The following is a 12,100-nucleotide window of genomic DNA, read 5'->3' on the forward strand; positions in this document are numbered from 1 at the left end:
TTGTAATGCAAGCCCTTGCATGGCAATCCAAATTTATTGAACTACTGATGCTAAGTCATACAAAATTGCACCACTTTTAATTAAGGCTTTTAGTTTACATTTGGCCACCTCAAAGCAGTTGTAACATTAGGTTGGTCAATTTAAATACTGTGGCTCCCTGTTGGATTTTACACGCAATCTTTACACCCAAACGTTAATGCATACAAAGCAACAAGGCATTGTTAAATAAATCTGCAAAAAGGTAATTACTGCAACTTAGGCCCTGGGACCAATTACACATGATTAAAATTACTTCCCACATTCACATCCACAGTACTCGTCCACCATTTAACATCTCAACCAAAACGTTACACATGTAAAACAATCACTAACAGGCAAAAGTACTAAACCTGTATATTTGGTATTGCAAATACACTTATGCATGAGCAAGCAAGGGAATTCACAGTGAGAATCTACAGCTGCAGAAGCCAAAATGATTTACAAAAAATTGTTAAATCATTAAAAAATTGTTTTAAAATATACACTTCTTGTTGTAGACCCCCACTGTACACACAACTATAAACATTGTTCCCTATGTAAACAAGGAAAAGGAAACATACAATAAAAGGTTGAAAAATCTGGACATTTCCTTCCCAACAGATATTAAAGGCAATGTCTTTAGACAGACATTATACTGAAAGGACTCATTTTAAAGACTAGATCACTGTCTCCACAGGTTTTTTATCCTAAAATTAAAAAACTATATAGCTGTTGAGTTAATCAAAGCGCTTTTGTACAATACAATGGTGATCCTGTATTTTTCTTTTAAAAAAGTTACAATAAGCTACAAATACCGATGAAGCAAAGTTATCTGGAGTAGTCTATATAGGAGCTCTTTGGACTTTCTTTTATTACGCTAAAATAGTGGTGCTTTTCGGATTTACATTATTGTACTCTCCAATAGGAAGTATGGGGTTTGTTGCAGTATACAGTACAGTTTTCATACATGTACAACATTGGTGGATGAACAATGTCTCTTATCAGTAATACTGGATGTAGGCTCTGGTTTTACCAGTTGCATACATTTAGATTATTTATAAGTAAAAATCTCTCGTGACACTGGAAAGTGATTAGAATGTGCAAACTGATGTAGTAGCTGTCATCCATTTCACAAAGGGTACCACCACAGGAAAGTCCATTTTAAGATGTTGGTAGGTTTAATAAAGTTGGAATGCTGGCACTGTTGTAGTCAGCAACAGTTCTTCAGACCTGGAACATAAAGAGAAACAGAGATTAATACTCAGATGGTATTTAAGCAATGAAAGATAATAACTGTATTGAAAAAAGATGTTTCATACATTAAATGTTTCAGTTGCATTAAAATTTGTTTCCCATTTCAAGAGAGGGTTCAATTCCAACTACCCCCAAGTGAAATTCTGCTCCCAGAACAGGATTTTTCTACCTCTTTCCTACTGCAGCCCCTGAAAAGCTGCTCCTGAGGTCTGAGAGAAGTGTCACAGGAGGTTGCAGCAAGAAGCAACTGGCAAAAAAAGTCAGATCCCCCACAACATTGGCAGAAGTACCTTTTACTTGCACAAGGCTATGTCTGAATCCCAAGCCATTAACTTTGAATTTTTGACCCATCCTATAAAGAGCTGGCAATACTTCATGCATTTCAAGTGCACATGGATGCAGATATAGTGTTATAATTTAAAACCAGACTGAAATGATCAAAAGCATCTCAGCATGGCGAATGCGAAGAAATCAATTAATCATTTAAAAATACAGCAACACTTGTTGCGGCTTTCAGCATGGCAAGACTTTGCTTACACTTACCTGGCTCAGTGCTACAGTACACACATATATTAAAGTAGCTGACAAGATGACTTTTTGCGTGCTTTCCCAGGTACTGGAGTTTTTCTGTTAATTTGTCGCACAAGGTCGTAGAAGATCTGTGAACACAAAGTTTGCTTTATATATTCAATGTTTTTCAAGTGGGATCATTTTCAGGCTTCATAGCTTTTAAACATGACATTTAAATACCACTGCAGATATCTGCTGCCACAAACGAAATTCTGATGTGTAGCGCTTATATTCTGCCTTCCAGAGTTCTTAAAATTGACAACTGCTACTTTTCCCAGTTTTTTCCCCCCAGAAGTGCAAATCATGCAAATAAGACCCTGATTCTTTTCAAGGGGGTTGACAGACAAGACTGAGATTGCAATCCTAAACACTTTCTAGGGAGTAGCACCACTGAAGACCCCTTATTTCCAAGAAATGCACACAATACGCCAGGATTTTAAGGAAGCTTTTCTTTACATACAATTCAGCATGAATATTTGGGGACTAATTTCCTCCTATGTTAAGCAAAAGAATCCTGCAAATATTTTGGGCCTGTTTTGTACATCAGCAGTAGGGAATGTCTGGCCCATATGAGGCAGGTAAAGACAGTTTCAAAGGGAAAATCAGGAGCCTTAAGTGTGCTCTCAATTGCTCCTTGGCAAGCAATGCTGATCAAAGCCCCACTTAAACCAAGTCCACCAGAGAAATGCATCCATTGCTTGCATAGTTTGAAATCAAACCACTCGAGCAAAGGAAGTAAAGTCTGAAATCAATGATAAGATGCAGAGACAAAAGAAAACACAATGGCGATAGTGACATCATGTAATTGACAGGTGAACAAACACTGCATTAAGGAAACAAAGTAGGAGATCCTGATCCAGTTCTATGGGCCAAATAATGTGAATAGGTCTTTAATAAGATAAAATGTTTTAAAGCCTTACAGTTTCATATAAATTCTAGACCAACTGCCCATAAAATGAAGCTTTTCATTCAATAGCTGGCTATGTTTTAGAGTAAATATCATCCTGAAAAGCTAGTTTCCCCACACAAAAGTTGTTTCAAAAATTCTTTCTGCCCCTACTTCCACAGACCTGCTCAATTTTTGCTTGAATAATTTTTATGCGCAATTCAGGAGTTCCCTGGGAAACACGGGGAAGTACTGCATATAAGCCATAAATGATAGTTGCTCTTAAAGAGCTCATGCTTTTTTTAAAAAGCTGTTGGAAGTTTAAGGCATTCTGACCAGTTTCAAAGAAAGAAATTCCATGGGGGGAAAAGATCAAATGTCAGTTGTAATGTGCATGTCCCCCAAAGGTAGTCCAAGATTGCCATTTTAAGTTTTAGGAATAACTAGAACAGTCCCATTACCAATCATGTCCTCTGCAGCTGCATATCTTTAAATCAGAGAAGCCAACAAAGAGTCATCCAATCTGTTCACATCATTTATACAGTGGTACCTTGGGTTACATACGCTTCAGGTTACAGACTCCGCTAACACAGAAATATTACAGTGGTGCCTCGCAAGACGAAATTAATTCGTTCCGCGAGTTTTTTCGTCTTGCGAAGCACGGACTTTGGAAAAGCTTCAAAAATCACCAAAGTCTTCAAAAACCTCAAAAAGGCTACCACACCGCGTGCTATGAGTTGCTCCTCGAAGTGAATGCACGGTTTTAAGAAAAAGGTAACAAACTTGCAAGACGTTTCCGTCTTGCGAAGCAAGCCCATAGGGAAATCCGTCTTGCGAAGCAACTCAAAAAACGAAAAACTCTTTCGTTTTGCGAGTTTTTCGTCTTTTGAGGCATTCGTCTTGCGAGGTACCACTGTACCTCGGGTTAAGAACTTTGCTTCTCTCCCTACTTTATACCAAGAATAAAAAAAGATATCTCCCATTTTTGGAGAAGCGATCTCTCCCCCTTTCTGCTGGACTTTTCCAGAAGCAGAGATCATAATTCTGCCTTAGCATTGAGTTAAGACAGAGGTAGAATTCATAACAACTTAGACAGGTTTGCCAGACTCCACCTGCATTTTGTTGAAATTAACAGGATATGTCAGCAACGAATGACATATCCCACTGATTTCAATAGGAATTAGGTACAAATTTACATCTAATTTTACACTAGAATAATGAAGGTGATCAAAAACTCACAAGAGCTGATAATAGTGGCGGTGTGGGTTTGGGTTAAACAAAGTAAAATTAAATGTGTAAAATTATTTATTTACCTCATTAACATTTATTTTTGATTTTGCAGAAGACTCTAAGAATGCACAGTTATTCCATTGTCTTGCTAAATTCTGTCCTTGTTCCTTTCCCACAACTCTTTCATCTTCCAAATCGCACTTGTTGCCAACCAGAATCATTGGTACCTAAAATGATAAACATTAAGTAAAGATTTAAAATATAAATTAAATAACTACTACTGTGAAAAGTTAAATAATTTCCGATATTAATCAGTCACACTCTGAAAGTTATATCTGAAGACTTAATTGAAAACTGGATTCTTACACAATCAAACTAGAGGTAATGCATTTAAAATGCATCATATCATTAAAGTAATTTTAAGACATCAACATTTGAGAATGAAGCCACTAGTAGCTTAGATTTGGAGTTCTCAAATCCAAGTTATACAGCACTGCAGTTCTGTACTTGAATCTACATTTCATTTTAACATAACATTTAGGGCTGTTATGTTATCTAGTAAAATAATCCACTGCCTTTGTATGATTCACCATTTTCTGAACCTAAAAGAGCAACTTATTCTAATGAGATAATTGGAATCTGAGACGGAGCAATATGGCACAATATAGTAATGCAGTAAAGCAAAGCACCAGCTTCTTTTGAATCCAACCAGCAGTGCTCTTCCTTCTGGCTCCAAATTAACATCACAGACAGTACTCATTGTTTTGTAATGTTTTAAAATGGCCAGCTGCACACACGTCTCTACTTAATCAAGGAATTGAATATCCAAGCATTGTTTACGTTTTCAAACGCAGTATGAATCCTGCTAGTCTTGGCCTGTGTGCATAGTTTATCTTCCAAAGCCCCATTTTAAATAATAAAGTCCCACTTAAAGAATATCTTTTATATTTATGATTCTTGCTTATTCTGTCTTTAAAGCTTTGATAGTGAATTTGTGCTAGTTCAATTACATTTTTATACAATAGTCATAAAAGTAGCAGCAGATCTTCTGTTGAGTGGCCACATATCAAGGAAAGAGACAACAGGAATCCCATTTTCACCCACAGCAAGTTACTATGCATACATCAGATCATGTCCTTATTGTAGAACACTGGCTATAGAAGAGCCATAAGCTGTGCTTCTAAAGAGAACCTCCACTGGCCATTTGCAAACAATGCTTAGGAAGACTGCTTACATCATCAGTGTCTTTGACTCGAAGAATCTGTTCTCTTAGATCCTGCAAATCATTAAATGTGGACTGTGCTGTGATGGAATATACTAAAGCAAACCCTTGACCGTTTTTCATGTAGAGGTCTCTCATGGCTGTAAACTGTTCCTGTAAAACACAATGACAGAAACGGAGAACTCAGAACAGTTATCTGACAAATGCAGCCTGACTTATGAGGACTGATCATAAGCATGAATTTACTTTTCCTATCCTGTTTATGCTAAATAGGAGCTGGCTGGCTTTCCGGACATGTAAAGTAATCAGTTGACACTTACTCAAAATAAGCTGGAAGCATTGTGTCAAGAATTACAGATTTACAGCGGGGGAAAGGTATCAGTCTAACAAGCAGATGGATTAAAGACACTGTAAATTAGTAGTGAAACTTCAGAGTTCCAGCTATCTTTATTCAGTTAACAATTTTTTCCATCTTTTCCCACTCTTTTTAGGCAGCATCTTGTTCTATACCAGCAGTGGGGAACCTCCATCCCATGGACCTAATTAGGACCGGGTCTCCCCATCTGGCCTGTGAGGCACACACCTGCCCTACACCCATCATCATATATGACATCAGGTCTGGGGCAGGTAAACACTCAGCTGCGCCAAAAGGGGCTTTGCAGCTGATCAGTGGCACTTGTAAAGCCCTGTGCACAGAGGCGCTGATGATCAGCTTATCTTCAGGGCTTGTATATCTGTGTCATATACCCAGTTTTGCTGTTTGTCATAGTTTGCAAAGCCCTGTGCACTGTTCTTTGCAAGTGCCACATCAGGGCTTGTAAAGCACTGAGCCTTTTCCTGTATGGTTTCTGACACCAGGTGACTGACAGGTAGTCAACCCCAATTTTCAGTTTTTAGAACAGCCTTTTGCTCCTAAAAATTAGTGGTATAATGATGGGATCCAACGTTAGTAAAGTTGGGTAGTCAGAATGGATACAGAACAAAATCAAATATATAATCAAAGTTGTATTTAACTTTACGGTGACTAGAGAGCAAATATTCATGAGTACTGCTCTTTAGGCATGTTTAAATTGGTAGGTGGTACATGGCTAAGTCATACTCAGTGTACACCCATTGGAATCAATAGACAAGTAAGCCATTCTTGGCAGGATACCACCTCAATGGTTTATCGTTTCAGTGCCTTCATTTCTCCCCTTTAAATAATGTAAGGGGGGGGGAGATATATTATTTAGTATTTTAAAAACCCCAGGTACATTTTTGAATTTATTTACAGCATTTCTGTCCTGCTCTTCAGCTGAAAAGAAGTTCACAGACCAGACCGACTAACAAATATCAGAATTAAGCCCCTGTGCTTGGGCTTACAATCTCAAAAGGCATACCACAAAGAGATGTGGGTTTGGGGAAAGAGAAGGGAAAAGCAGGTCTGAATTACAATTGGTATTTGCTTGCATAAAAATTAAATCACACGAAATACACCTTCTTGCTTTTTCCCCCTTAGCCAAATATTTTCACTGAACTACTTTGGGCTACCGCAAACACTTTGAGATATTTACACAGCATGTAATATATGACACCCCTCAGGAAACATAACAATATAAGACAAATAGATATGTTAACTCTGGCTTTGATTGATTTAGGACAGCAGAAAATTTTCTGGGAAACCCAGAGCACTGCTTCATAAGTGGTATCAGAACTGACAGACTATCTATGAATGGTATCGGGAAGGTGGTGGAAAGCTGAGTGAAAAATACCAACTCAGCAAAGAGCTGCACTATAAAAGGCATAGGCAAGGGACTGAAAATAAAGCTGCACCTTCTGCAGAACTATGGTGCGGCCACGTGTGTGTGTGTGTGTGTGTGTGTGTGTGTGTGTGTGTGTGTGTGTGTGTTTTGGGAGGGAGTCACAGGATGGATCCAAAGATTGGTGTACTGTTTCTCCTTATATGCAAGATATAATTAGTACAGGTTTGGGTATGCAGATCAGTTGCTCTACATGTACAAGTTTCATACCATATTACAAGCTTAGTGTGCCTGCTGGAAAACAATTTTTAAACAGATGCTGAACATCAAGATGCTGAAGTGATTGTGTGTGAACATTTAATACCTTTGAAACATGTACAGAAAACTAACCCTCTATCATTTTAGAATTCAATGCTCATTTCCTCTCCTCCTCCACTGATATTACCCCTTCTGCTTACCAATAATGTCACTTGTATAGTTTTGTCAAATAGGTTGGGGAAGAAGAACAATTTATTTGTAACTTAGCAAAGAATGACAGTGACATGCATGTCAAGAGACACTGATAAAAACTTAGATTGTTCTGTAGCTCAATCTTTTTTTTAAAAAAAAGCATGGATAACATACACTCTTAAATAAACAAAAATGAAAACAATCATATACTAATAGTCTTATGCATGTTTACAGAAATTAACTGTAATGGCTTGTTCTGTAGCTCAATCTATTGCTCTGTAAACACTTTCATTTGTAAAAGTTGACCTATAGTAGTTTTACACTTAGTCTTCTTTTTACATACCGTTCCTGCTGTGTCTAAGATTTCAAGCATACATTGTTGTGCATCTACTTCCACTTGCTGTCAAAAAAGAAGACGACACAATTTTGTACTGAAGTATAAACAGCAAGACTTCAAATACTCATTAACTTGCCTTTACAAGTTATACCCACAATGCACAAGATTATTTCCCTTACCATAGTCAAAGCAGTTGGCAGGCTGAAAGAGAGTTTGAGAGTTTATAATAAAATAGCAAAATAGATATGTTAATTTTGCTTGGGTCGGGGTTTATTTTGTAGCAAGAACTGCACACTAAATTCGAGCAGAGGGGAAGGCGAAAGCAGAAGAACAAGATGACAGTGAGGAAGTGTTTGTTATCATTGAAGGGCATTTTAGGGGGAAAGCCCATTTTTCCTAATACCAAATACCCCAGTCCACCACTCCCAACAACCCCAGCCAGAATATCCAATGGTTAGGGGCTACGGGAGTTTTATTCCAAAACAGTTGGAGGACACCAGGTTGGAAAATGCTCAAGTAAAGTGCTACAATGCAGGTAAAGTGCATGCCTTTTAGAGCTCAAGACATCTACTGTTTGCCATTAACACAATGTTCCTCTTGACCATAGTGACTCATTTTAGTTCATACTGCTATAATTGTGTCTATATGGTTTATTATTATGTTTTAATTACATCCCACTACATTTTTCCTTTTGGAAAACTCAGAGCTCTTCCTGGCCTCTCCCATTCTGGCAGTGAACAGGTCCACCCTCACTTAGTTTCATGAAACATAACTGGGTTCTTCCAGATCATTCATGGAAAGTTGGTAGGTCTTTTTTGTCACTATGGTATGGTAAGTTGTGGACAGTTGCTTTGTTCAATCTTTGTTCAAAAGTGCTAAGTGCTCAAAACAGAGCCCAGTAGCCTTCATGACACAAGCTAACCAAGCTGCCCTACTTTTACTTTTTGACTGCCGGAAGCTAGGTCAAGCTTCTTTCCATCTCGAAAAGGACCTATTCCAATCTGACTAGAAATGCCTGTAGCCTTCTCAAGTTGGGTTGGGTTGTAACTTAGCCACATCGAAAAACAAAGCAGGTAACATTCACTGTTGTGAAACAACATCCCCAGCTTGTCTCAATCAAGTACATTTGAGTGATAGGCTACTGTTTTCAATAACACAAAATATGCTATTCACTTAAATGTATACTACAACTTAAAATAATGTGCATACCTTTCGGTAGGAGTCTTCTATCGTAGGATCATACTTTTCAACAAATATTCCTTGAACAAACTGTACAGTCTACAACAAAAACAGCATTTTATATATACATACCTTTTTAATACATTTTTTATAAATATTCCTATTAAAAGGAACATTTAAGCTGCAAACAGTTCATTACACATATAGAAAACACAAGTTGTTTCTAGCTTGCTGCCTATGTTTATATTAAGTTTCTTCAGAACACTGACATGTCAATTTAAAGGTTAAGAGCCAGCATTAGTTTTGAACTTTGCTTCAGAGAAAAACTGTTCAGCCTTCAACAATGAAGGTGCTACTAAACTCAGTTGTACTATAAATTACATCAGGCACTATTAATTGATTCAGACAATGCCATGGTGTCTGTCTGTTTCCTCCTTACAAGGTGCTTAAATCTGGGCCTCTCTTTTTCTTTACTACCACATATTGAAGACAGGAAGCCTTCAAGGGAGCTGCGCTTAATCTTATTGCATCTGACTGACATCTGCACTCTCTCTGCATATGTATCTGATGGCATGAGGCTTTTATATACTAAAAGTGCAATGGGACTTCCCATTCTTCTCCTCTGGCTCTGTAGTCCCCCAGATCTTCTCTAAAGAGTTGGAAGACCTTCTGGAGTATAGGATGAGTGCAAAGGGAAGGGAAAAGAAGTGGAAATGTGCTCATGCAATTTTGGATATCACCCTCCACAAAAAACAGAATAAAGACTAGCATAGGGTTTCTCTGACTGACATTTACCATTAAGCAGTGTTTGCTCTGAATATCCAAACCCCATGCTGAGACACATTCAAAAGTTCACCAGATTTTGAGTGACTTCCTCAGTGTCTCCCGATTTTTGAGGTTTTTTCCAGCCTAATTTTAGACAGTGAAAATTCAGAATGGATTGGGGCGGATGATCTCACACCCCTAGTAAAATCTCTTTATTGGTGACGGAGGTAGTTTGGAGTCTTTTTTTCCTTTTTTGTTTTTTTAAAGCAAAATAATGAAACAAAAAGGTTATACAAATTCTTGTCATGATGAAGTGACAATAAGTTGTATTACCTTTTATAAATGATTGAAGTAACTCAAATGACTAAGGTTTTTTAAAAAATGAAGCCGAATTTTAGGACCAAATAAGGTGCTACAGATAGTTAAGAAGAGTATCTATTAAAACATTCTACCTGTTAACTTTTGGAATTCATGTTTAAGCATTAGTATAATTTATTAGAAGATAACCATTGACCTATTTTTCAAATATTGTTCAACAGAGATTAAAAAATAAATGAAAATTTTGTTTGTTTCTGCAACAACCACTTCTACTTCCAATTCCAGCTTCCCAACATTGACAATTTTTACTGTAGCATTAATTTTTTTCTTAAAGCAAAATGAACAGCTTTCCAACCCTCACTAAACACAAAAAATAGGGAACTCCATTGACTGTACTGACTAAACTATAGGTAGGTTAAAAATAGATAAATAAAATTGGTATAGAACGTATGTATATACACACATATATACCAGTATATGTGCATATGTTCATATTACACACCTGAAATGCTTTCCAGCTGCCTATTAACGTATTGGTTGCTTAGAATGTTTAATAGAGAGACTGATGCTTACAGCAGGATAATTGTGCTTTTTGGATTGCTTGCCAGGATCTGGAATCCTATGACTTAATACTAAACACATGCTTCACACACAACAAAACTGGACTTGAGCACATCACAGTGCACAGAAGTCACCAGAAACATCCAGACACATCTTAATGGGAGTTTCAGATGAAATATACAAGTTTTATATGCTTAGACATAGTCATAAGAGGCCAAAAAATATCACTCACCAACGCAGACTTTCCAACACCTCCTGAACCAAGAACCACTAGTTTATATTCACGCATGGTGCAAGTGTTGAGTCACCGCCTTAATACCTACAAGAAAAAAAAAGAATCTGTTACACTGAGCTGCATATGGCACAAGTTTGGCTTATCAATTTTATCTTCTATTAGTACAGAATACAGAGTGTTCATACTATTGCACTAAAACTTCAAACAAACAAAAAGTACAGATAGCTTGTTTGAAAATAGTAACAATTTTTTTATGTGATAGGCAGTCTGAAAAGTATGTTGGAAGAAGTTTAGCAAATATCGTAGTCACTTATCCACTGCAGGTAATATATCTAGCACAGTGTTCTGATACAACTATAAAGTCAGTGGCAGTTGATATACCCTTTTTGTGTAACCTTACATGCCTGGGATCATGTCTTACTATTAAAATAAAATGTTACAAATACTGATTTTACCCGGGAATTTTTTTTCCAGGAAAAAACAAGTATCAATAAAAGCAGCACCATAAAAACAGCAGCAGCATAGCATCTGTAAAGAAAATCATTTTAACCCAGTGCTAAGAGATGTTAAGAGGAATGGTGCCAGACAGAACTTTCTGAGGGGGGAATTCTAAAGATGGGATACCCTGACCCCCCCAAAAAGTCGTATACCCAGTTGCCACCAGACAAAACACCAAAGTCAAGGACACAGTGACAGGCCTCTAAAGGTGATGTTATTGTACAGGCATTAACATATAGGAGCAAGCCATTCTTCAGAATGTTTGAGTGAAATGGCAAAGAATTCAGCATGCTTCACATGGCTTCCTCCACTAAAGCAGCTGGCCAGGTTTAGGGTGCAGAAAAGTCCAAAAAAAGGGCGGGGGGGATAGGCCACCACAATAATAGGGGTAGGTGGGGGAGGGGAGGTGTAGTGGCCTAAATTTGAAAGCTAATGGGAAAGATCCTACAGGAGTTGGGGAGGCGAGAAAAGAAGGGGCTATATATTGTCAATATATTGTCCAAAACCAATTTGAAGTCCATATTATGATATTGGTTTCATAATTTTTGACCTGACAATATATTGCGAATCAATGATGTGTATTTGTGCTATGCAAAAATCACAATGTGGAGAAACTGTGAAGCCAGCAGAGAGAGAAAGCATGCAGGTCCTTTTTCAGTAGATACTGAGGGAGAAGTTTCCCCAAAGTCCTGCCCGCCCTCGATTGCTTGCTCACTCTTTCTCACTGCAGCAAACAGAGGAAAGGAGGAAGCCCAGCAACAGCAAGCCAGGAAGGGTAGATGCAGCCCATGGAGGAGGCAGCAGTGACTTTACTCTAGAGTCGTGCGGGGAGTCATTT

The 12,100-nt window shown here is 37.8% G+C and overlaps 1 protein-coding gene across 7 annotated transcripts in view; it reads right to left on the reverse strand.

Moving 5' to 3' along the window:
- The window catches only part of RAP1B (RAP1B, member of RAS oncogene family), a 24,831-nt gene continuing 12,731 nt past the window's right edge, over positions 1 to 12,100 (reverse strand). For all 7 annotated transcript variants that reach the window (XM_081878129.1, XM_081878128.1, XM_081878124.1 and 4 more), the window contains exons 2-8: positions 10,762 to 10,848; positions 8,916 to 8,984; positions 7,713 to 7,769; positions 5,193 to 5,333; positions 4,042 to 4,185; positions 1,816 to 1,931; positions 1 to 1,248 (exon numbers count right to left, since the gene is read on the reverse strand). In XM_081878129.1, coding sequence (XP_081734255.1) covers positions 1,845 to 1,931; positions 4,042 to 4,185; positions 5,193 to 5,333; positions 7,713 to 7,769; positions 8,916 to 8,984; positions 10,762 to 10,818 — 555 coding nt within the window. In that variant the 5' untranslated portion in view covers positions 10,819 to 10,848 and the 3' untranslated portion in view covers positions 1 to 1,248; positions 1,816 to 1,844. The remainder of the gene's footprint in view (positions 1,249 to 1,815; positions 1,932 to 4,041; positions 4,186 to 5,192; positions 5,334 to 7,712; positions 7,770 to 8,915; positions 8,985 to 10,761; positions 10,849 to 12,100) is intronic.

The sequence above is a fragment of the Podarcis erhardii genome (genome assembly GCF_964252035.2).
Source record: "Podarcis erhardii genome assembly, chromosome: 10".
NCBI lineage: Eukaryota > Metazoa > Chordata > Lepidosauria > Squamata > Lacertidae > Podarcis > Podarcis erhardii.